This window comes from Chelonia mydas, chromosome 1 (genome assembly GCF_015237465.2).
Source record: "Chelonia mydas isolate rCheMyd1 chromosome 1, rCheMyd1.pri.v2, whole genome shotgun sequence".
NCBI lineage: Eukaryota > Metazoa > Chordata > Testudines > Cheloniidae > Chelonia > Chelonia mydas.
Genome location: NC_057849.1, coordinates 17,613,705 through 17,640,433, shown reverse-complemented (window position 1 = coordinate 17,640,433; position 26,729 = coordinate 17,613,705). Strand labels below are relative to the sequence as shown.

The following is a 26,729-nucleotide window of genomic DNA, read 5'->3' as shown; positions in this document are numbered from 1 at the left end:
TTTTAAAATCAAAAATAGACGCAAGGCCATAATGCTTGGTTTTGTTAATCTCTGACAGATAGATAATGAAGTGCTTATTCACCAGCAGCAAAAGCTGCGCTGGCTCTGCTTTGTCCTCACCTCCCATCTACAGGAACAGGGTGGCTGTGGGACACATTTTAGGAGGTAACAGACCTTCAGGGTACATTTCAGCACCCACTGCTAAAATGCTTAATGCTACTGTTCTGCTTTGGGGCAGAATTTTGGAATTGAACTTTCCCAAAGTTTGGGAACATAACTTTCAACCTTCAAACCTGAAGAAAATATTGTTGGGGTGAAATCCTGGCCCCACTGAACTCAATACGAATTTTGCCTTCATCTGCATAATCCCACATTGTGTAACATATAGTATAAAAACTCCCCAGTGGAAAAGTGCTTGAAATTCTACCATTGCATTCTATTAGACACACTTTTCAATAGAGAAATGTTAGATACAATGGACATAATCACATTTATTCCTTGAGGGATATAGGAGTGCTTATTATATTGCAAAGCAGAGTCATAATACATTTACAGAGGATTCCAAAGTACTCAGCGGTCTGAAATGCCAGTGCTCTTTCTCAGAAATGCAGCAATCTCGGGAGTACAATGTTGCAGCTATTTAAATGTACAGAACAGAATAACAGAGTCGTGCAACTGAAAGGGGAATTTAGGTAACCAGAATGGTAATTTCTTAAGTTAAATTTCTGCTGGGACATCAGGGCTAATTCCCAAGCAGTCAGGACCTTACTTTAATCTGTCATCCAAAAGGCATATTGACAGTATTCAAATGTCTTTGTTTCTCATCAGTTTTTGGGTCAGAGTGTTATGTGTGTCATGCTGAAGAAATTGGACAGAGTAATAGTTTCCTCGCTCAGTGGAGTAGGTGTGTGATGGAGGAAGCAGGATGCCTGGAATGCCATTTTTCTGTGGGTGTGCATCACCAGGACAGTATTGCTCATGAAATGCAACAAAGCACAATATGCAACCATTTTGGAAGATCTTGGGATCCTTAAGATTTGAACCACCTCTTGAGGCAGGATCCTTTTAAATATATTCTTGGCGTTTGTTTGATGTGTATTTACTACTCAGTTGACTCCTTGTCTGAAATGGTAGTCAATAGGGACAGAGAGAAGTCAATTGTGGCAGAGAGAAGTAAACATTTCATACACCGAATTGAACCAGACGTTGCAAAACAATACCTCGGTGGCAATTATTTCTAGCCGGTATTTTCCTATAGGGGTTGTATGTGAAGACAGATTAGATGAAAGGGACCACCTTCTTTGTACTGCTGCTCAGCTGGTCTCTGACTGAGCCTTCTGCCAGCATAGTTTGTTGCTAAACTTGCAAAATCTATCTTAAAATTCCTGGGTTTTCCCAGATCTGCCATTTTTCACCCTCGTAAGTGCATAGGTATGTAAATTGAAAAGACTGCATTAGATAAAGTAAATATTTATGGACGTGGTGCAACAGTACTTTAACTTCCGTGATGCATAAGTTTGTCAAGTGCTGCTGTGCTCAGAGGTTGTGAGTTATCACTTGAAAAAGTATTAGGTCTTCGATAATAGCTCAAAACAGACGCTCTTAGGAGCTTCATTTCCCAGATTGGTGGTTATTTATAACTAAAGCCCATATGCGAGGGGCATTCCAGCACAACTGAGGCTGTGTAAAGCTCTAACAAACAGGGGTCAAGTCTAGTGGTTAGAGCAGTGCACTGAAAAGAATTTCAGACTCCTGTGGTCTATTCTTGGCTCTGCCATTGACTGTGTACCTTTAGTAAATCCTTTCAACTCCTCTGTCTTTCACTTTCCCTATCAATAAAATGGGTAGGGATCTTCTGAAGACTGGTTTTTATTTATAAAGCATTTTTTCAGATCCTTGAATATCCAAGGTGCTGTGCAAGTGCTAGAAGTATTGTTATAGGCAGCAATGCCTATAGTTCACATTGCCCAACACTTTCTGTGACAAGACTCTGTTTTCAGTTGCTAATACATTTGCTATGCTGGTTACCTGTCTGAGACTGGTTTTTTGGAGGGAAGTTCCAGCTAAAATGGTTCGGCCTTTTCCAAGAACAAGGCTGGGGGAAAATACACTGTTGTGCCCACGTTAAAAAAAAAAAAATCGTACAGCCATTTCTCTGAGAAGCTCTTGCACCTTTGTGATTTGGAGCAGGATCTGGAAATTTGGCAGGGTGCCCACCCTAATTTCGAGGATGTGCCTTTTGTCATCCCCAGAAAATCTGCCTTAAACTAGCCAAGTTTTTACCCTCCCAAAAATCTCAGTTCATGTATGCTCTGTAGAGACTAGTGAGAGTTTAGCAGCCAAATTCTCTGAAGATTCCATTGGTACTGAGCACGCACAATCCCCAGGGCAGCTAGGGCTGAGCAAGACTTTTTCTGCAGTTTCTTGTCCCATTTGGCCGGGACTGCAGTAGTACTGGGCACTGGGACTGAGAGGAGGAAAACCTTCTCTCCTGGGCTCTCAGTGCTCCCCCCTGCTGGTGCCCAGACAGCATGGAGGAGGAGGAGGAAGCAGGATGCCTGGAATCCAGAGGGACAAGGAATAAGGTGAGAGGAGAGCTCAAGGGAGGGGGGGTAGGAGCAGGAGCTAGGAGGAGAGAACAGGGGCAGGGGCAGGAGATGAGGAAGGATAGAAGCAGAAGGAAGACAAAGGGCAGGAGGGGAAGAAAGGAGCAGAGATGGCGGTACATTGGCAAGAGGTGAGGCTGGAGCTGGGGAGAGAGGGGACAGGAGCAGGGTGGGAGAGGATGGGCAGGAACCAGGTGAACTAGCAGCAGGAGGAGGGATACAGGGACAAATAAGGCTCAGTGTCTCACAAAGAGTCTAGGAGATGAAGATTGTCACCAACAGAACGCAGCAAGGTATAGGGGCAAAGCGGAGAAAGGGGAGCATTGGCTGGGGGCAGGGCCCGCTCCAGGCACCAGCGAAGGAGCAGGTGCCTGGGGGGGCCAATAGAAAGGGGCGGCACTCCGTCCGTCATTGGGGCGGCACGTCCGGGTCTTCGGCAGCAATTTGGCCGCGGCCCTGCAGTCCCTCTCTTCCTCTTCGGCGGTACTTCGGCGGCAGCTCAACCAGGCTTGGTTTTTGTTTTTTTTTTCCCTTCGCCGCTTGGGGCAGCAAAAAAGCTGGAGCCGGCCCTAGCTCAGGGCATCTTGGTTACAGATGGCTGGAGCCTTTTTCTGCTTGGATCCCATTGTAAGCATTTTTAAGCCTCCTTTCCCACCCCACCCCCTGCAGAAATCACCCAGAGAGACATTCCTTGGCCTCCACGAATAACCCGGTACATCGTGAATATTTTATAGTTGATGCCTCGTAAATGGTTTAGAAACTTCTCAGAGAGCTTTGCTAATGATGTAAGTGTCTGATTAACTGCAACATTGCTGCCTTTAGTGTCTGTTCAGTGGTGATTTAACACCACCTGGCTGTTTTTCCTCAGGCCCTGCAAGAGGAGATTAACATTGCTGGCAGCAAACTAAAGCTGAGCTACCTGAGCAGCCGCACGGCTGGCTATAAGTCAGTCTTAAGGATCAGCATGACTCATCCCACCATCCCCTTCAACCTCATGAAAGTCCACCTTATGGTTGCCGTAGAAGGACGCCTCTTTAGAAAGTGGTTTGCAGCTGCCCCGGACCTCTCCTATTATTTCATCTGGGACAAGACGGATGTCTACAGCCAGAAAGTGTACGGACTGTCAGAAGCCTTTGGTAAGCTCAGAACACATTCCTCTCTTTCCATCTTGCATGTAGGAAGTTGTTAAGTGGCAGTATACAAACCTTATCCTAGAATATCCTGCTCTTATGTTTTCTTCCCTTCACTGCCTTTTCCAGAACGTCATCCCAGCGTAACCGTTGTGGGCCTGATTCTCCATTGCCCTGCACATTGTGTGATCCTCTACATCTGTAAAACAATTACACAAGGTGTGAAGCAATGGAGAATCGGGCTCTGTGTTCTTTGCACCAGCTCTTGAACCCAGCACCAACCGTGGTTTGTAGCCAGCTGGCTCTGCTGTTACGAATTACACCTGAGAGGACATGCACACAAATGCTGCGAATTACACCTGGTAGGATACGCACACAAATGCTGCGAATTACACCTGGTAGGACACACACACAAATGCTACGAATTACACCTGGTTGGACACGCACACCAATGCTGCGAATTATACCTGATAGGTCACGCACAGTTCGAATCTAGGCTGAGGCACATAAACAAAGTCCACAACCGCAGAGTTCCCAAAAGACACTAAGTTTATTACGCTCGAGCGTGGTGCCCCCCTGCTAGCCAGGAGGGGACCCTGAATACAGATTATACAAAGGTTATATACTTTTTAGCAAAATATGTTGCCTCGTGCATCGGAAACCTTAACCAATAAACAAACCCTTTTCTTATTTACCACCTATCCCTGCTTGGTGCATTCGTGGTGCTAAAGCAGTATGTTAATTACACAGCATGGTCCTAAAGCCATGCATCAGTAACTTTTATTATCAGGATGGGAGGCCTCACATCAAAGGCCAAGAGATGGGGAGTTAGAGACTGAAAAAAACAGATACTGGGAGTCAAGGCAGGCTGGAGACAAGGAGGAGGATTTTCACAGGGATTCAGTATCTAAGGATCACTCCTCCTGGTGTATGATGTGCTTGCTTTTAGACAATGGTGGGCCCCAAACCAAAATGGAGTCATATGTGCTAACTTTTCCTTAACAGTCGTCCCTTTTTTTTTGTACGTCAGTAAGCTATATCAGGACTGAGTAACCGCGCTGCAGGGTTAGCAACTGCCGACAGCACATACTGCAGCATTGTAGGCATACAAAAATAACGCAAAAACAATAACAGTCAAAAAAAGTAAATACAAAATACGCCGTCCCCAAGTACCCACATCCGGTAGCCATGAGGTGAGCGAGTCCCAGACCTCCTGGAATTCGGCGCTGCTAGTGTCGAGGCTGATGTGGTGGAATAGGGCTGCCTGTTGCTTGAGGATGTGGATGTTAGTTTGCACCCTATGGTGCTGATTTACAAATACACAACAGCTTGAGTTGACCAGAGCACAAACCCCGCCTTGATTTGCAAGGAGATAATCCAGGGCTAGGCGGTTTTGCAATGTAGTTTGGGATAGCTGGGTGACTTCAATTTGAAGGGCAGATAGAGCATTTGCAGTAGCATTTGCCATTAGTTCCAAAGCAGCTGAAATGTTAACTATAGCTTTTTCCAGCTCGCTTACTCCCAACCATGGCAGAAACCAACGCACAAAGGAGTGAAAGCCTTTGGGCCATTGAGAAAGGGGGTTTAAAGGAATACTTTATCGGTCCCTCCATACTAGATTGCGGATCTCTCCCCGGGTCAGGTTCTGGTGTACTGCTACGGCGGGTACTATAGCCCCTAAGGTACATGTACCACACCATCCTGCTGGGAGAACCTTATAGGCTGTGTGATTGCATAACCAATACCAGCCAGACCCCTCGGGGACTGGCCACGGGGTCCTAGAGTAGGTAGAGGGGCCTCCCGCACCAGAGCTGATTTGGGTGGTGTTCTTGCACCCCACAAAATTCCCTACAAAAACTGTATTTTCTATGCCCTTACGTCGTGACACACATAAAGCATAATTACCCTGGGCCACCATATCAATAGACCATATTTGGATTGTAACATTCCAGTTAAATGTAGTGTTTGCCCATAGCTTAGTTTGGAGTGTTTGATTAAGGGGGATAGGTACCCCTACCAACGGGACCCCCTGACCAAAATATGTGGGGGTGTGAATACAAATCCAACACTGCGTTCGATTTACACACTGTTTGATAGCGCGGGTTAAATTTAAGAAGCTATTGCCCTCCCATCCTTGTACTGGACTTGGGAATAGGGAGAGGAACCCCGCAGGCAAACCATACCAATGTCGGCATCCTCCTTTAAATCATACAAAAAACACTACCCCCAATGTAAGTCCAATAAACAGGAACACAAAAAGTCCTGGTGGGCTGTGAAGGTCCCAGTAGCTGGAACGTTTAGTCCATGGATTGGTCGTGGTGTTCATTCATGAAGTGGCTCGTCCAATGGCTTGTCAGGGTCAGGTAGGGGTCCCAGCGCCGACTTAACGTAGCTATGATGGATCCAGGAACCTTTACCTGCAAAGGAGTGGTGGCAGATGAGTAACGTTCGTGGCTGTAAGGCGTTTTTGGTATTTATACTTGCCTACAAGCACAGGTTCCAGCCTCTGGAATAAACCCACCCCACCACTTCACTTCACATTCCCAAGAATACATCCCACAACTTCCTCCCTGCCAATGTACAATGCTCCGTTTTTGCCATTAAGGCCAATTCTCAGTGTCTTTTGCAGTCAGGAATCCTTGGATTTTGGTGGTTTTAGCAGAGCAGGCGTTTTTTCTTTTTTCTTGGAACAGTCATGGTTTTGCTTTATACAGGGGAGAGATTACTAGCACGTCATCCTGTAGTGCTTTGGTTTCTTTAGCAAATACTGAATGCAGGTTAGCTTTGTCAGTGGACAAGGGAGGGGTTACTAGCACTTCACCTTGTTTTTTTTTCTGCTGTTCAAAAGGAGGAAAGAAAAAAAAAACCAGAAGGAGGGACAGGCTGATCAGTAGTTGAAGTGAAGTCATCTCGAGGTGGAGGGGTCTTTTTGCAGTAAGAAGCATGGGTCCAGGCAGTCAGTCCTTGGCACTTCACAGCAGTGTTGGTAGTTAGCAGGACTTAATAAGAGCCTTTCCAGCATGGGGCCAGAGTAGTCTTTTGTTGATGGACCTTTATTTAGACCCAGTCGCCTGGTTTTAACAAATGGCAGGTTTGCTCAGGATTCTTGAAGCAGGACTTCTTTTACCTGTAAATACAGAGACCTAACACATTTCATTAATGTCTGGCAGTGTGTTGCAGATCTCACAGCTGCTTGAGCACATTCAAGCCCCCCTCTTTCTTGGCTATTAGCCAAATCCTAGCTGTGAGTAGTATTCTTGGGCAGGCCAGTGTCTTATCTTTGGACCGAGCCTGCCAGCTACAGCGTTGAATTAGTTCGTCCTCCGTTTTATTTCTTTTCCCCTTCTTGGCTTTTATTAACCTGCAAAGGAAACTTTCACTTTTTACTCATACACCTTTGTCTAAAAAGGAACACATGTACATTGCCCATTATACAGCACTTTAGTCTTATTGTTTAATGTATGCCACATACGCCCTTCCAGGAAAATGACTTTATTACAGAGCTTTGGAGCAACAAGCCAGGACAAGCACAGCCACTTTTGAGGAGTCCACTTGGTACAACATCTGGTGTCCAATAGCTTTCCTCCCTCCCCAGCCCTCTGGCTAGAAATGTGAGGTAGTCAGAAGGATCTCATGTATAATATGGGGAGTGGGTTAACCTTTCATGTCCTTGCTTCCAAAGACTGTTGGTGTGCAAATTTTAACAACAGTTTTTTTCAATTAAAAGATCTGGCCAATGAATTTTTTTTTTTTTTTACTTAAGCAAATGTATTAAACTTTAGTATATCACATTTTTTTGATATTATCCAAACACTTTGTATTCCAAGTTGAATAAAACAAGTATCTGCATTTTGATTTAACCCTTCTATTTAGTTTTAAACTAAACTGTCCTATGAAAAATTAAACACAGCAATTCTGGCCACAAGACAAACACCACAAGACAGGACATAGAACACAGAACAGAATTCCTATTGTGCCAGTAAATTCATGAGATGTTGAATTGCTTTTCAGCTGGCATCAGTTTTCTCTGATTTTCTGAAAGACAAAAAAAACCACAGATCTACCCCTTTTGGGCAGTCAGTCATTGCTTAAAATATTTCCTTTTTATACAAATACCCTTGTTAATTGCAGGCAAAACAGAGGAATTACCCATATTTTCTTGTATTTGTTTTATAGGCAGCCCAGGTTTCAGTGGCCTCTACCTTATCAGTTAGGTAATTTACATTAAAACAAATGCTTTCCAGCTTGCTTTTGGATCCACAGGTTAAAGATTCTTACTTTAAAAAGGGCATAATAAACTTTACCAGACTTTTGATTGCCTTTTACTTTTAACTCCTGCTGTCAAACACACAGCGACCTGAAAAGGAAGACACCACCTATTGTAGCCCCTTGGAGCCTAATAAGATATTAATTAAGTAGCACTGTATAATTGCATTTCTTTGGAAAAGGGCCCATTTTTTCCAAAATGGCTGCAAAAAAGCCAAGAATTCTTTTTCATTCCAGTATTTCACAAAGTTCAACTGCTTAATTCTTTCCAGCAACTGCAGAGTTAACTTCTTACTTTCCTTTCTTAAATCACTTGCTTATTTCCCAAAACGACACCCAATTAACTTAGATTTTACCATTCCAAGTTTTATTCTGGGATTTACGTTTTCCATTCCTGTAATTATTTACTCCTCTTTTTCCACTATGATCTCCAAGTTTCCAACGTGTTTTCCAGTCTCTCTATCTGTTGCCTGCCCGCTTGGGCCCGATCCTGTTTTTCTTTCTGAACTGTCCCTTCCATGAGCACCAGCTTTGTTTCACTAACAAATTAACAAGGCTGCTTAACTAGCCCCCAGCCCTCCTGGTCTTTTTTCTTAAATATTTTCACTTACAAGGGCTACCCGAGTCCTCCCCCCATGAGGCTTGTCACCTGGACAGAAAGCACGGCTAATTGGCCAGCAAGGAGGTGACGGGCATAAGTCAGAAAGCTGAGGGTAAGCCAGAGGAGGGGCAGAAGCAGGCATAGCACAGAGCGGGGCTGGAGACCCCTGAGATGAATAAGAAAAGGAGGAGGAAAGAAGACGTCCTTTCGCATGCGCATAAGCCCAGTTGTTCCGTACCTACCAATAATCCATCTGGGCTGGAGCTTTGTTTTCCAGCCTTTTCCTAAGCGCTGTTAATTTTTCCCCAGCAAAGGAACTATCCGGTGGCCAGTCAAAAGGTGTTTGAGTTGTTAGTGCTGGCCACTCAACCTTGCACAAGATTACAGCTTTTTTTTTTTTACCTAACCCATGGGTACCAGAAATATTCCCCCAATTCTCGAGAATTTCAGCCAAAGGGGTCCCCTTACTTACACTCTGCCCAGAACCCATAATGGGCTACCAAAAGGACACCAAATGTGCCACCTTATCGCCTAAGCAACGGCTCACACCCCCCCTCCTCAGAGTTCTCAAAGGTGAACTCACCCTGTGCCGGCTGGAGCTGTCTGAGAGAAGGAGTGTAGTCTCGCTTGTTGGGGCGAGCCTAGAGTCCCTGTGTGGTCGCCAAAACTGTTACGAATTACACCTGGTAGGACACCACACAACTGCTGCGAATTATACCTGGTAGGACACACACACAAATGCTGCGAATTACACCTGGTAGGACACGCACACAAATGCTGCGAATTACACCTGGTAGGACACGCACACAAATGCTGTGAATTATACCTGATAGGACACGCACACCAATACTGCGAATTATACCTGATAGGTCACGCACAGTTCGAATCTAGGCTGAGGCACATAAACAAAGTCCACAACTGCAGAGTTCCCAAAAGACACTAAGTTTATTACGCTCGAGCGTGGTGCCCCCCTGCTAGCCAGGAGGGGACCCTGAATTCAGATTATACAAAGGTTATATACTTTTTAGCAAAGCATGTTGCCCTCATGCATCGGAAACCTTAGCCAATAAACAAACCCTTTTCTTATCTACCACCTATCCCTGCTTGGTGCATTCGTGGTGCTAAAGCAGTATGTTAATTACACAGCATGGTCCTAAAGCCATGCATCAGTAACTTTTATTATCAGGATGGGAGGCCTCACATCAAAGGCCAAGAGATGGGGAGTTAGAGACTGACAAAAAACAGATACTGGAAGTCAAGGCAGGCTGGAGACAAGGAGGAGGATTTTCACAGGGATTCAGTATCTAAGGATCACTCCTCCTGGTGTATGATGTGCTTGCTTTTAGACAATGGTGGGCCCCAAACCAAAATGGAGTCACATGTGCTAACTTTTTCCTAACACTGCAGCTGAAGAAGTTGAAGTCGTACAGAAGGAGGAAGCTTCCTCTGTGCTGCCCATGTAACACTTGTATGGCTACAGCTCCTTCCCCTTTTCACGGACATCACAGAGCCCACTCAGCCCAAATGCCATGTCTGTCAATCGTTGCAGTAGAAAGGATATCAGAGTGGGGGCGGAGGGGCACTGAGCATGCATAGTGACTGCTCTGTGCCGCAGCTAGTTGCTCCCTGTCTGATCGACAGTCAGCCAGAGGAATCTTTAAAGGAGCCATGGTCCTTAGCTCACAGCTCTGAAATAGAGTTCATCCAGGAGGAGTAGATCAGGCCTTGGCAATGGCAACAGCATGATGAAGAGCCCCCCTGCCCCCGTGTCTCCACTGTTGTTTTAAAACAACAGACATCCACCCCTGATCCTGCTCCTCCTTGTTGCCCTTGGAGCAATTCAGGGATAACTACAGCCCTGCAACTAGACTCCTCTTTGCTCCCCTGTAGCCTGATGGAGATATGCCTCTCAGGAGGACAGCAGGGGGCTCTTTGTCTCAGTCTGCAGAGAGAGAGAGTGAGTCTCTTATTCCCACTTATACATAGGGCTAAGCTTCCTTGAGAGAGGCTGGTTGACGTGACCTGCTGAGGCTTATGAGACCCTGTAACACTGCATAAGTGATGCTCTGGATGGAGCAACATGTACAGATAACACATAGTTAGGGTCCTATCAAATTCACGGTCCATTTTGGTCAGTTTCACAGTCACAGGATTTTAAAAATCATAAATTTAATGATTTCAGCTATTTAAATATGAAATTTCACAGTGTTGTAATTGTAGAGGTCGTGACCCAAAAAGGAGTTGTGGGAGGGGGTCACTAGGTTATTGTAGGGGGGGTTGCAGTACTGCCACCCTTACTTCTGCGCTGCTGTTGGTGGCGGTGCTGCCTTCAGAGCTGGGCAGCTGGAGAGCGGCGGCTGCTGGCCGGGAGCTTGGGTCTGGAGGCAGAGCCGCTGCCACAGCAGCAGTGCAGAAGTAAGGGTGTCATGGTATGGTATTGCCACCCTTACTTCTGCGCTGCTGCCTGCAGAGCGGGGCCCTCAGTCAGCAGCCGCCACTTTCCCCCCACCCAGCTCTGAAGGCAGCAGTGTAGAAGTAAGGGTGACAGGGTAAGGTGTTGCCACCCTTATTTCTGCGCCGGTGCTGGCGGGGCGCTGCCTTCAGAAGTGGGCACCCGGCCAACAGCCGCCGCTTTCCAGCCACCCAACTCTGTAGCCAGTACAGAAGAAAGGGTGGCAATACCATGACCCCCCTAAATAACCTTGTGACCCCCCTGCAACTCCCTTTTGGATCAGGACCCCCAATTTGAGAAACGCTGGTCTCCTCCCGGGGAGACCAGATTTCACAGTCCGTGACACATTTTTCATGGCCATGAATTTGGTAGGGCCTTATTCAGAGAGAAATAATTACCTACCTAGTGTGACGTGAGGGCCAGATTTTTATGAAGGCCTCAACCTGTCCCCCATCTCACATTCACGTTAGTTGCAGCTAGAATTTAGCTGCCTCCCTACCTGATTAGTGGGGGTGAAATTAGAGGCAGGGTCTGAAAAGGAGGCACTAAAAGGTTTATGCTCTTATATAATAAAGTTATTTCTGGCAGATACCTACAAGACACCCTTCACTTTGTACCTGTGTCTGGTTTGGGTTTTTTTTTGTATTATTCAGGAAACCTCCAAAGGCGCCCAGAGGTTTAAAATACCACATTACTAGCTGAGTACACATAAATAAATATATTTTTTCATCAAAAGAGCTGAAAACAGAATCTTTGCAGAAAGAGGCGGAAAAGGCCTTTTGATTGTTCAAATCCAACTCATCCCCCTGCCAATGCAAGACTGTTCCCTGTACTGCATATTTCTCCTGTCCAATCTGATCCTGCAGAGTTCCTAATGTCAGTGCTCAGCACTTCTCAGGAGACACTGGGCCCCTTGCAAGATCAGACCCTTATTGTACCTGCCAAGAATTGTTCCACATCCTGCTTTTCCCTTGTCTCCTAAGCAATGTAAAACTGAAGATCCCAGCTCTGCTTCAGGTACTAGTGGTGAACTGGGTTTTGGGTCTTACTGCTTTTGAGGAAAGCATGTTTCACCTGAAGTCTTCTTGTAGGTGTTCAGTAAAATAATGGGCCTGATTCTCCTCTCACTCAAACTGATTTTACAGTGATGTAACTACATTACCTTTAATGAAGTTATTCCTGATTTACACAAATGAAAGGGAGGTCAATCAGGCCTAAAGACTCTCTGAACATTATGAAAACCAACTCACACTCGCCCATTTTGTCAGTATTAGTGATCCTGGCCCAAATTAATCTCCAGTCTGTCTGTCAACTTTAATGGAGTTTACTGATTTCGACCTGCTTGGATTATGTTTTGTCTTCTGAGCTGGGCCATGTTTCTCTGCCTCAGCCCACTGCATCACTGCCAGGCAGCCTTAGCACATGAGGTAATGAACAGAAGCAACGTACTATCATTTTGGAATTCTGGGACCATTTTTGCTAAACCCATGGGTCACCCGTTGCTTTGAACTGTGTCTGTGAGTTGGTGCCTTTTGAATATTTAGCACATTTGTCCAACATCTACTGCTGTGTTGACCTTTTTTTATGCCGAGTGGCCTTTAAAGAGGAGAATATTAAGACTGCATTAATGTGATGGTATTTTAAATAGAATTGGCACTTGCCTGTAGAAATGGCCTTTCCCCCACCTAATTAAAGCTCTCAGCTGTGTGCTGAATGTGCATTTCTGAGGTTATTAACCTATGGGCTTCTTTTTTTCCCCTTTGCTCCCAGTTTCCGTGGGCTATGAATATGAATCATGTCCTGATCTGATCCTGTGGGAGAAGAGGACGGCAGTCCTTCAGGGTTATGAAATTGATGCTTCCAAACTTGGAGGATGGTCCCTGGACAAACACCATGCCCTCAACATACAGACTGGTGGGTTGGCTTTAACAAATGGCATGAGCAGGGTGATGCAGCGGTACAATGCATTGTTGCTTTTCACCATTAATAATTCAGCCAAAGGGAAAACACACACATGCACACGCTACTCACAAATTATTCATTGTAACCTACATTTTGCGGGAGCTTTGTGTGGGCAAATCTGAAAGGAATCAGCTGCTGTAAATCTGTTGTATATTTTTACGAAGTGTGCAGCCCCAGCTTTGGGCTACCTGTAAGGAATGGTATTGAATTGTATGGTGTCCATCAAAAAAAAGTCCCAAGGCTGAACCGTACATAAACACATGCAATGTATGCACACGGTCAGATAGGGTCCATCCTTTGTCGACCCCATTGAAAGTAAACCCACCGAATACAATCACACACAGCAAAGCATGGCATAATAATCACCCTTGCTGCCAGTGGTGAGAACGCAGCTTGGAATGTGGACCTGAGGAGAACCTGTCCAATATGACTTCTGTCCTGCTCAAGCAAACCTAATTACTCAGATTCAGAAGGCTTCCCACCCCTCAACTTCTGTGGCCAGCGGCTCTGCTAGAGCTGAGCTCTCTTTGAAACGGTAACATCTACATTCCTTAGCGCATGATGAGTGTTTAGAGACGGGGCATTGAGCTGGACAGAATGACTAGAACATGGCCAAAGGATGGAAAGTTTGCACTATCCTGTGTGATTGTAGTGAGTATGGAGAGAGTTCAGACGGCACCACTAATGAAAACGTTCCTGGTCTTCTCACAAACAACATATCAGTTCCCCTGGGCCCTGCTGATGAAACCTACCCCAGTTAATACTCCACCCAGATTTTCCTAAGTGAATGTCCCTTGCCAGCAGACAACCCAGTGGATACCCTCTCTCACTAGTGACAATTATCTTGACCTTCCAATCTCCACAAGTGGCATCACAGTGTTTCTCAACCCATGGTCGCAACCCCCAGGAGGGCTCCGAATAGCAATCAGAGGATTGTGAGGCATTGGACATTTTATTACACTCTAAAGCAAAGAAAAGCTTGGTCTCCAACCCAGCCACTCACTGCCTTCAAGTCATCTCTGCCAACCCCTTGAAACACCCACACAAATACATTACAGAGGCTGATCATTGTTAGCATCGATATATCTTTAGAGTAAATGGGGGGGAGGGGCGGCAACCTGAAAGGGCTGAGAAACACTGTGTTCTAGGTGTTACAGCAACTTGGCACGGGCACTGGACACGTCATTTTTCATAGGATCCCATGAGAACGAGAGACAACCCTGGAGAGAGCTCTTGGTCGTGTATGACATGAGTCTGGAAGCTGGGATGTCAAGGTTCTATTTCCTCTGCTGCCATTGATTCATTCTGTGTCCTGGAGCAAGTCACTTGCCCTCCATGTCCTTCAGTTTCACCATCTGTCTTTAATTCCCTTTCTGCTCTTATCATTTTCTAGGCATCTTGCATAAAGGAAATGGGGAAAACCAATTTGTCTCTCAGCAGCCACCTGTCATAGGAAGCATTATGGGCAATGGACGCAGGCGTAGCATTTCCTGTCCGAGCTGTAATGGCCTTGCAGATGGGAACAAACTCCTGGCTCCTGTTGCCCTAACATGCGGGTCTGATGGAAGCCTTTATGTTGGAGACTTCAACTACATCCGAAGGATCTTTCCCTCTGGGAATGTCACCAATATACTGGAGCTCAGGTACACCAGGCAGCTTGCAGCCCGTGATAATTGTTCACCTTTGATTCTGCAGAAATTTTATGTACCCGAAGGGAAAATGACACCAAAACTGTTTTTTTCAAACGAACAGAATGGGCCAAATTCACCTCTGGTGCAAGTCCACTGACTTCGACTTCCACCAGGAAGGTGTGCGGCCTGGTGAATTCATCCAGGATTGAGTCACAGGCCCAACATAGTCTAGCGCGTTTCTTACCAGCTAACTCAGACTGAGTTAATGTGTCCTCCTTAGTCTGGTGAGAGACTAGTGGGAATTCTAAAAATTAACAGTCAGCCTCTGGGATAACCTACACTTGGAAGGACATACATCACTAATGATGATATGTAGAGTACTCCATGAGTACTTAGGACAGAGGATCATTCATACCTAGAACAGTGAGCTCACCAAGGAACTCCCAGAGTCTGTGACTTCCGGGTGGGTTTTTTGGGACGAACATACAAATACCCCTAGCGAATTCCCCACTGAAAGATAGGGGCTGGGTGAAGAAATTCTGTCATCTCCCCTGCAGGGAGATGAAGTGCTGCCACTCGCCCCTGCAGAAAAGTGAAGAGAAAACTTCCAGGAGGAAGAGGGAGGTTTGCAAAGCAGCATGCACAAAAGAGGAGAGGGAAGAAAATCGGGGGGGACGGGACGGACTACAGATGCGTCATAAATTTTGATGAAATAAAATATATTGTGACTGAGTCAAAATTCATGTTGACTCATCTGTGATATTTTTCCCTCCCAGACATTTCATGACAAACACACTGCCTTGTTGAAGGCAGTGGATCTGATTCTGATCTCATGCTGTGGCTACCCAGGATTAATTCCATGGAAGTCAATAGAGTTAAACTGGTGTAACTGACGTCTGAATCAGGCTCAATGACTCTGCCTTAAAAGCCTGATCTGAAACTCAGTGAAGTCAATAGGAAACTAACCAATGACTTCAGTGGGCTTTGGATCGGGCCCTAATACAACATGTTTGTAACGACTGGAGATTAAACTGTCCTTTGGGGAATAATTCTGTATTGGGAGTTTTACATGGATATGTGTGTCAAGATGTCTAGTCAGTGATATGCTTTGGTCCAAGCACTCATTAACCAGTACATTGCACACATGAGGATAAAGACAGGTTGCTACAGTTTTTTATGCTGACTAACCTATTGACAGAAATCCATGCAGTTTTTCTTTGTTTTAAATGGCATTTTGTTATCTGACAAATCCCAGTCACAGACTGTGGGATGCTACATTATAAGACTTTATTTTTAACACTCTGAAACAGCACTCCACAGCTTTAGTGCCTACGTGCCCAATTTTTCCCTTTTGGTGTGCAGTTCCAAAATGTATATTTCTCTGCTTTTCTTCTGGTGAAAGTATTCATTGCATTTTTGAAACCCAAACATACCAAACCCCTCCTGCCAACACACACAAACAGCTACCAAGAACTCATCCATAATGTACAGCATCCCAATGGGACGTAAGGGAAATGGGCATAGATTAATCTTTTCACTATTAACAGGATACTTGTAAGAGCCAGTTTCTGAGAAGCTCTGAGCATCCATAGCTCCCAGAAGGTGCAGGTGCCTGCCATCTCCCAAGATTTGGCCTAAAAGTGTGATACTTCTCGCTCCCCTGAGACATGACTGTAAAAATGGTCCCTACTTACTCAGCAGATTTGTATTTAGAGCCATGTCTGCTGACAAAAATACGGCCCCAGTCCTACAACGAGTTTCACATGGGAGGACCTTAATTGACTTAACTGCAGCTGATTGCAGGATCAGTGCCCGAGGTTGCATTGCGTTATACTCCTTTTCGCCCTGAGGAATCAACGCTTCTAAAAGAGAGTGTGCTAGAGTCTGTTTTTTCTTGCGCATCAGCAACAGAATTGTTTACTAGTCAGTACACCTGTGCAAACCCACAGAAGTTCATTGGGTGCCACTGAGGGCCTAATTTCGCCTGTAGGACCTTTATTATGGGTGCTGATGTACAAGCAGAAAAGAATCCAGACTGAGATCCCAGGGCTGGCACTTAGAAGACGTGGCGTTTTCTATGTTACCTGAGCTCATTCAATATGGAAATTGTGGAGAGTCAACAAACAAGGAACTCCATGATAACATATTTACAGTCACTTCTCTGAGCAAGCCACAGCTTGAGTAAGATACCAGGAGTAGGACTCCAAATATTGAGGAATGATTCCATGGTGGCCTACATTAAGGTGCATAGCATCCTTCCAGTGCTGAAAGGTTATTTTAGTGGTGGAGGCTGTGATTTCCAAAGGAGCCTAAGGCAGATAGGTGCCCAAACCCCATGGTAATTGCATGGGAGTTGTGTGCCTCACTTCCTTAGGCATTTTTGGAAATCCCACCCTGAGTTCTTTTTGTATTTCAGCACTGTTAGAAACACCCTGTGCATATAGGTTTGGTTGAACAGTCCCTGATTGCAAAAGAGCAAATTGGAAACCTTGAAAGAGTGACCTTGTTGGATTCTCCGAAGAGCCACGAAGTTTAATTTACTCCCATGTTAATCCTGCTGGAGCCATTACTGCTTTATCTGTGCAAACACTTAGGTTACGGGGGCCAAAAAAACACTTCTTCACTCCCATGTGCTATAAACGAAATGGGTACAGATGCAGGCTGACTAAAAGCTATGGGGGGGGAGTCATTGTTGTGGCCTAAATGGATTGTATCAGTGCCTCCTCAAGCAGCATTTCCTTTGAGATTCATACCCCCACTGTTCAGCACAGTCTCTTATTAGAGTGCAGTGCTCTTTTCTGGAGAGGAGAGGCAGCTGCAATGTGGCTTCCAGCTAATTACAATGGGGTATGTAACTTGGCCCAAGAAAAAAAAATCCTACTTGAATTCTCTGCCATGGTGTCTTTGAGATTCAGGCAGTGAACATAAAAGAAGCTGGCCAGAACAATTTGGCTGATATATTGCCTTGTAAAATAGAAAGAACCAGAATCAGCGACAGTGAAAAAGCTGTAAAGCTTACTAAAGAAACAGGCTTCTATCCTGACATTATATTCCATGACAGATAATTAAATGTAGTGTGTGTCTGTGTGTCTGTGTGTGAAGTGTGCCTGGCCCCATCTCCTGCATAAATGAGTACCTCTGAGCTGGTGAGATCATACTTCCTTTGTGATATGCAGCAGTACATAAGTGAACTCACTGACAAGTAATATCCAATATAAAGTATATCAGTGTCATGCCTGCTAAGTCTTTATTTATTATTGCATTGTATGGTACAGTTACTGTCAAGTTTTCAATCTGCTAATAATGCTTCTAACTCAGCCACTAACACCTCATACTTTCTTCTATTCCCTGCTTTCCTGCCGTCTGTCAGAAATAAAGATTTCAGACATAGGTAAGCCAATCAGTGGAGAATTTTATGTTTCTGCCTGTCTTGTTGCATGTTGTTATATGGTGAGCCACAAGTGCCATTTCCAGATGATTCAATAGCAAATGAAGCCAGTGTGATTAAAGCTGATGTAGGCGATCAGTCATCCAAACTGGAAGCCATTAATCATGCGTCAGGGTCATAACGCAATTCTGCTTGGTCTATAAATAGTCATAGTCAGTCAAAATAGACTATGAAGGTGGGAGGGAAGGGGGAAGAAGGCTCTTTGTCAAACAATTAAGTGAACAGCAAGACTAAGACAATTATCCATGTAACTTAAAAGGAGCTCTGGGTAACCCACTGGTGAGTGTGTGTTCCATGTTCTGACCCCCAGAGAACCACGCTCTGATACAGCTCCCAGCTAAGGGAGGTAGGCCTAGCTAAAGCTCTGGAGCGGGGTGGCCAACCTGTGGCTCCGGAGCCACATGTGGCTCTTCAGAAGTTAATATGCGGCTCCTTGTATAGGCACCGACTCCGGGGCTGGAGCTACAGGTGCCAACTTTCCAATGTGCCGGGGTGGGGGGGGTGCTCACTGCTCAACCCCTGGCTCTGCCACAGGCCATGCCCCCACTCCACCCCTTCCCGCCCCCTCCTCTGAGCCTGCCGTGCCCTCGCTCCTGCCCCCCCACCCCTGAACCTCCTGCACTCTAAGAAAGAGCTGATCAGGAGGTGCGGGGAGGGAGAGGGAGGCGCTGATCGGTGGGGCTGCCGGTGGGCGGGGAGCTGATGGGGGGCTGTTGACGTATTACTGTGGCTCTTTGGCAATGTACATTGGTAAATTCTGACTCCTTCTCAGGCTCAGGTTGGCCACCCCTGCTCTAGAGGCTCATACTTTTAGCCTGGTTTGATTCCCAGTGATGGTTGTTATAAAAATTGCGACTTGCCCCCCATTAGAATGGCTGTGAGCCTGGGGCACTAGGTGTGAACTTCCATTATTATGGGGAAGTATTTAACCCTTAGTGTCTGTTCTGCAGCCCTCTTTGTGTCTGATTCACAGTGGGTAGGAGAGCACTTTGGAGCAGACCCTGCAGGGATCGTCTGCAAGTTTCCAGCTTGTGCTGCATTCCAAATGCATGGCATTGTTGTAAGGTTTTATTTTCTGTTTAGCACAACTTGAAAGCTTGGGCATCACATGCCAACTGAAAGAGCTACAGGGCCAAGCGTAAATTCTGTTTCCTGCAGCAGGTAGTTTCCTTCACCTAATCACGCATGAAGTGTCACCCAGTACAAAAGACATAGACCTCACACAAGCAGCAGTAGAATTCATCCCGTTGGGATCTGCAAAGGTGTTCAGTGCTATTGAAACCAGCAACACTGAACTCCTCCTGCATGGGGATTCAGCACTTTATATTTGACAGCAAATGTCTGCGATAAACAGTGGCCAGTGCCACAGTAGGAAGTCCTGGGAAAGAGCGGGAAGGAGGGCAATCATGTGGGCACAGGAGAAAGGGTGAGGCAGGAACTAGCACAGGGCGAGTGTTATGGAGATTGTTTCAAATGTTAAAGGAGAGAGATGAAATATGAGAGACATAGAAGAAAGTATAGTCCTTGTCCCCGGAGCCCTCACCTGACCTGCTTGGCAACACCTCTGCCTATTCCTCCGAGGAACACAGATGTTGCCAGACTGGATAAGATCCATTGTCCGTCTAATACAGTATCCTATCACTGACAGTGGACAGCACTGAATGTTTCACAGGAAGGTGTAAGAAACCCCACAGTAGGTTAAGGAATAACCTGTCCGCAGAGGTGGTTTCCTTCCTGACCCCAATAGTTAGAAGTTAGCTTATATTATGAAGCAGGAGGGGTTTTCCTTAAGGTCCTCTTTAAACACACCTCTTCTGACAAGCCCTAGTCCTTGCACAGGGAAGTGTTCACAATATAAATGTCCATAGTATCATGGAAGCAATAAGTCTGAGTGGCACACTGCTCTACACATTCACCCTACTTTTTCTCGCCTGCCTTCCTCCCCCTTGCATTTGTATGTGTTCTGTCTAGAGCACAAGCTCTTTGGGGGCAAAGGCCATGTCTTTTCATCTATCTGTAAAGTGCCTGATACGTTGTTGGCACTATCCTGTCCAAATATTAAGAAAAGCTAAAGAACCACAGGAAAGGGAGGATGTATCATGAGAGAACATTTAGGACAAGCAAACCCAACGCAATTGGTGTATTCAGTGAAGTCAGAGAGGAGGCCTGGTGGTTCATAACCACCAGAGGCAAGAGGTCACTGTGGCATTCTACATGGCTAGAGACAGATGAGAATGAGCAGACTGTGACCACCAGAGAGAAGAGTACCCGGAGGAATTCCACACAGCTAGAAGTTTCAAATCGATACCAGGTCCTCAACATGAAAACTTTGGAAGATACGTCTTAAGATCCGGTAGATCCAAGGGAATGGAGAGGTGTACAGGACACGTATGTGGATGGCAGTTTGTCCCTACCTGTAAGAAAATCAAGCTTCCCGCAATATTGTCATCCAACCATTCTAGGAAGAAAGATGATCCTTGTTGGGTATTCAATACTCAGAAGAACCAAAAGAACATTCTGCAAAGGACAGACAGACAACAGAACAGTGTGCTGCCTTCCCAGAGGCAAGACACTAGACATCACTCTCTTAAGATTGGATAGTCTTCTGAAGTCAACAGACCAGGATCCATAGTAATGATACCATGTCATGGGATATTGCACAGATAGTAGATTACTTCAGGGAACTCAGCAATGTGATGAAGAAGAATATCCAAGCAATCTGCTTCAAGATTTTTCCTGTCCCATGAGTGAAAAAAGACACATGATTCTGTTAGTGAACCGCTGGCAAAGTAAGTGATGTAGGGTTTCATGGAACTTTGGTCCACCTTGTGTGGGTAGAGGGAGCTGTATATTTTAGATGGCCTCCACCGCAGGAGAAAGGGGACCAATCTCCTTGAGGACAGGCAGGCTAGAGTACTCAGAATGGGATTAAACTAAAAGCAAAAAGGGACGAACAAAGGGGGGAGATATAAGCAAAATAGAAATGCCGAAAACAAAATTAGTGAAAGAACCAAATGACATAAAGAGAAGAAACTATTGAATTGTCTATACACCAATCTTAGGATTCTAGGTAATAAATACAATGAATTGGAATTGCTCATTCTTTAGCATAAATTCAATTTAATTGGTAAAAACCTGGTTTGATGGTAAACATGATTGGAATGTTAAAATCAATGGTTATAACCTATTTAGGAAGGATCAAGTGGGCAAAAGAGGAGGTGGAGTGGCACTCTATGTGAAAAATGGCATTACCTGTTTGACTCACTGATAACTCGGAAGAAAATGATCTTGAATGCTTATGGATCAGAGTGCTAACAGATAAAGCACAAGATGGGATATTAGTTGGTGTCTGTTACAGACCACCAAATTACACTATGAAACAGGATGACCACCTCCTTACGCACTTACTGATAACGTGTAGGGAAAAAACTTTGTGATCATGAGAGAACATCAATTTGAGAGACATGCTGGAGGTCTCATGCTGGCAATACTAAAACTAAAACATCCTTGGAATTTCTAAACATTATAGATGACAATTTCCTAACTCAAAAAGTAATGCAGTCAACACAGGGGAATTTTTATTAGACCTTGTCTTAACAGATAAAGAGGAACTGATTACAGAACTAAAAATAAAGTGTAGCTTAGGTACAAGTGATCATGACTGGTTCACATTTATAACGTGCAAGCAGAATAATGTTCAGTAATATATATACTTAATAGCGCGATTTCACAAAGCTGAATAGAATTATGAGCCAAATGAGCTGGGAGGAAGAATTTAATTTGAAAAATTTCAGTGATAACTGGGAATCATTTTAAAACACCTTGCTAGAGGCCCTGAAAGAGAAAATCCCACAACTGAGAAAAAAGGCAGTGCTGTTTAAAAAACAACCACCTGGTTTAGAGGTAAAGTGAAGGCAGCTATAAAAAATAAAAATAAAATGTATAACAAATGGAAGCAAGGGGAAGTTGATAGTAATGAATATAAATAATAAATTAGGGACTGTAGAAAATTGATAAGGGAAGCAAAGGAACACAAGACGAAAGCTATGGGTCAGAAGACTTAAAGACAGTAAGAAGGAGTATTTTTAAATATATTCGGGACAAAAAGAATTCTGTCAGTGGTATTGGTCCATTACTAGGTGGAAATGTTAGAATTATCAATAATAATACAGAAAAGGTGGAAATATTCAATACATATTTCTGTTCTGTATTGGGGGAAAAACAGACGATACAGTCTCGTCCTATGGTGATAACACTCTTTCCATTCCACTAGTCTGTCTGGAGGATGTTAAACAGAAGCTACTGATCTTAGACATGTTTAAATCAGCAGGTCCAGATGATGTGCATACGAGAGTTTTAAAAGAGCTGGCTGTGGAGCTCTCTGGACCGTTAATGTTGATTTTCAATAAGTCTTGGAGCACTGGGGAAGTCCCAGAAAACTGGAAGAAAGATGATAATGTGCCAGCGTTTTAAAAGGATAAATGGGATGACCCAGGTAATTATAGACCTGTCAGCCTGACTTCGATCCTGGACAAGATAATGGAAAGGCTCATACGGGACTTGATTAATAAAGAATTAAAGGAGGGTAATGTAATTAATGCAAATCAACATGGGTTTATGGAAAATAGATCCTGTCAAACTAATTTATCTTTTTTTAATTAGATTATAAGTTTAGATAGGTAAAGTCAGTAGTGCTGACTTAATATACTTAGACATCTGTAAGGCATTTGAGTTGGTTCCACACAACATTTTGATTAAAAAATTAGAATGATATAAAATCAAAATGGTACACATTAAATTGATTAAAAACTGGCTAACAGATGGGTCTCAAAACGTGATTGTAAATGGGGAATCATCATCTCAGTGAGTGGGTTTCCAGTTAGGTCCCACAGGGATTGGAGGCCAAGGATCCTGGCCCTTTGCTATTTAACATTTTTATCAATGCCTTGAAAGAAAATATAAAATAATCACTGATAAAATTTGCAAATAACAAAAATTGGGGGAGTGGTAAGTAATGAAGAGGATAGGTCACTGATTCAGAGAAATATGAATCGCCTGGTAAACTGGGCACAAACAAATGAGTTTTAATACATCTAAATGTAAATGTGTAGGTCATACTTACAGGATGGGGGACTCTATCCTGGGAAGCAGTGACTCTGAAAAAGATTTGGGGGTTGTGGTAGATAATCAGTTGAACATGAGCTCCCAATGTGATGCTATGGCCAAAAGAGCTAATGCAATCCTTGGATGCATAAACGGGAATCTCAAGTAAGAACAGAGAGGTTTTTTACCTCTGTATTTGGCACTGGTGTTACTGCTGCTCTAATACTGGCTAGTTGTGATGCCCACAATTCAGGAAGGATGTTGATAAATTGGAGAGGGTTCAGAGAGGAGCCACCAGAATGATTAAAGGATTAGAAAAGCTGCCACATAGTGAGAAGAGTCAAAGAGCTCGATCTATTTAGCTTAACAAAAAGAAGGTTAAAGGATGACTTGATTACAGTCTATAAGTATCTACATGGGGAACAAATATTGAATAATGGGCCTTTTAATTTAGCAGAGAAAGGTATAAAAAGATCCAGTGGCTGGAAGTCGAAGCTAGACAAATTCAGACTGGAAATAAGGCATACATTTTTAAAGGTGAGAATAATTAACCATTGGAACAATTTACCGAGGGTCATGGTGGATTCTCCATCACTGACAATTTTTAAATCAAGATTGGCTGTTTTTTCTAAAGGATCTGCTCTACGAATTAGTTTGGGGAAGTTCTATGGCCTGTGTTATACAGAAGGTCAGACTGGATGGTCACAGTGGTGCTGTCTCATCTTGGAAACTATGAATCTAGGGATATATGAATGTGATCTCTATCCTCATGTTTTCCTAACCCATCACTTTAGCATATGCTGTATAAGAAAACCAGACCTCCCTGGCTGCGTTTGGGGACCCAGGTCTTCAGCAGGTGTAAACTGGCACAACTCCAATGACTTTAGTTCAGGATCTGACCCTTGGTGTCCACATGACATACTGAGATGACATTGTAGTGCTGTGCCACAAAGTCTTCCAAATTGAATCTCCCAAAGCCTGGCTACAGTTCTGTACACTCGATTGTGGCTGCTGCAGATTATAGCCCCGGAGGAGTAAAGTGCCAAAGCAGGCTCCTGTGTTTCCTCCTGAAAATAAGAAGATGTACAGGGAGATATCTGAAAGGAAAATCAACTCAGGCTCCCTGCTGTCAGCCCATCTCCAGTGGTGGCAGGATCCATGTGGTGGATAAATATCAGGACGCTACAGCTGATTTAGGGCTCAGATGATTACAGAACCCCTTGTTTGTATTGCTACATTATATTACTCAAGAGATGAGAGAGGATGCTAAGAGGGAAAGAACTCATCTGTGTTGCCCCAGGCAGACTTATTTCAGTTGTTGTTCAGTTCAGTCCAATTTGCTGCTTAAGTTTGCCTATTGTTTGGGACATTAAATAAATTGAAAAGACTAGTAACTGGAATTTCATGGCCTCACTGCTCTCATCTTCTCACTGACAGAGGGAAATAGTTTTGAACTTTTTTAGTAATAACGTGGTTTATTCTGCACTTTTCTTCCTGAAGGATCTCAGAGTGCTTTTACAGCTGTATTCATCCACAACCACACTGGAAAATGATGCACAGCTGATTCTGGTGTAGAATGATGCATCTAAGTAGGTCGCAGCACAACAGTAGAGGTGGGAAATTTGGGCCATGGCCACTGAGGCAAAATCCTACTTGACATTGTTACATGATCTCCTGGAGGCGCATGTCACTTTATATAAGGAATAAAGATGTGATTCCTGCCCTGAGAAGCTTGCAACTTAAAGGCCCATCTAAGTCAACGAGAGCCTTTCCAATGACATCAGTGGCCTTTGGATCAGCACCTAGGGGTTCAGTTATGCATGATGGGCCAACTGATACTATACTGCAGTGTAATTTACATGCGGCGCGTTGTCCAGGATAGTTGCGTTAACCTCTGCTTTTGTGAAACATATCATAGGATCTTTAACTTCCACCTGGACAGCTACCAAAGGTGTGCTACTCTCTGCAACATCTCATCCACTGAATGTCACGTGTAACGATACCTCCTTTACTACCATACGTCTATGCCATTATTGACTGCAGCCCCTAGTCCTGGTGGGTCAAAATCACCTCTCTGCAGGTATCGACCACAAAGCCTATTCACTCTAAATACCACTTAATCCCAGTTCTAAGTGGATCTTAGGCCCTGTGCTGGCCCTTTGTACAAGGGTGACGGTTACCTGGTGTGACTGTAACCATAATCATCTGACCTACTGCTACTAACAGAGACCTGCTTGCCACAGGCAATCTTCCTCCCGAGTGTAATTAGATCAAAGGAGAGGCACAGCTTCTGATTTTGTCTAGCAGCATAGCTCATTCCATCAGTTATTGTTGCTCTGCCTGCTGCTTTCTGTTGTTTTGAGAGTGCAAAGGGGTCAAGCCATAAGACTGAGAGATAGACTAAGACTTGAACCAATAGGAATTAACTAGATGCTTTTTGATCCCTATTGTGGACCAGTGCAGTGCAGCTGAAATGACAGTGTTTGGTATAAAGCCATTTGCAATAGTAACAACAAAGCTGGCTTTCGAAGGGTGATTAGTTGGTTGAGGCACCTTTCACTGCTGGATCACTGGTTGAAATCCAGACCCGCTGCAAGTGACCCAAAGCGATTACCATCTGATGAGTGGTTTATTTAAAATAAATCTCTACCTCCTACCCTTCTGAGGTTCACTTTATTAGTAATTATAACCATGCTACAGGCATTTACGGAGGAGTAACACTAGCAGCAGACAGCCTGATTTGTCCTTAGAATATGTGAATTAACACTCACTCACTCCAGGAATCTAAAACGAGAACCTAGATTGGTAACTCTTATCCTTGGGTTACCAGTAGCTGTTACCAATATTACATAGAAGGGACAGCTGCTAAAGTGGCTGATGAAATTTGGGCAAGAGGTGGCATTTTGATTTTTTTTCTGCTAATTGGAGCTGTTCTACTTGGTTCTCTGATCAATTGTTAAAATGGACTGGCATTGACTTTGGTGTTGATTTTACTTTCATTCTATGTGGGGGTTAAGATTATGGACTATTTGGGGCTCTCTCTTTGTGAGAAAGGTACAGCTAAGACAAACCAGGATACAAACCACCAGAGCAAGGCTATGAAGTCCAATAATAAATGACAATAGTCATATTTTACAGGGACTGAGAGTGAGGACTCCTGGGTTTCCAGGCAAATGACACTACAAAATTGCAAAGTATTCTTATTAATGTCCTCCTCTGTCCACCTCTTTTCATATAGTAGAGATTATGAACAGCTCAAAGGCTGACTGACATTCCACTGAGCCTTGTAAAGGCAGTTAGCTGAAAACACAAGGGCCTGATCAAAATGGATGGTGGATTCCCATAGGGCACCTTTTTTCACCAGGGTGGAAGCCACTTGCTTAATGTGAGTGACATGTAGGTAAATGAAATAATACCCTACCAGCCTGCTGTCATTGGAAAGGAATACAGATGGAGACTGAACTGCCAGGTGGAGCTGTCTTGAAGGTCAGAGCATTTTATTTAGCACAAATCAGTGTCATTTGTGGAGA

At 44.3% G+C, this 26,729-nt stretch overlaps 1 protein-coding gene across 1 annotated transcript in view; it reads left to right on the top strand.

Moving 5' to 3' along the window:
- The window catches only part of TENM4 (teneurin transmembrane protein 4), a 1,747,045-nt gene that overhangs the window by 1,655,244 nt on the left and 65,072 nt on the right, over positions 1-26,729 (top strand). Inside the window, exons 25-28 of the mRNA XM_043528206.1 lie at positions 3,475-3,742; positions 12,826-12,969; positions 14,411-14,660; positions 18,019-18,039. Coding sequence (XP_043384141.1) covers positions 3,475-3,742; positions 12,826-12,969; positions 14,411-14,660; positions 18,019-18,039 — 683 coding nt within the window. The remainder of the gene's footprint in view (positions 1-3,474; positions 3,743-12,825; positions 12,970-14,410; positions 14,661-18,018; positions 18,040-26,729) is intronic.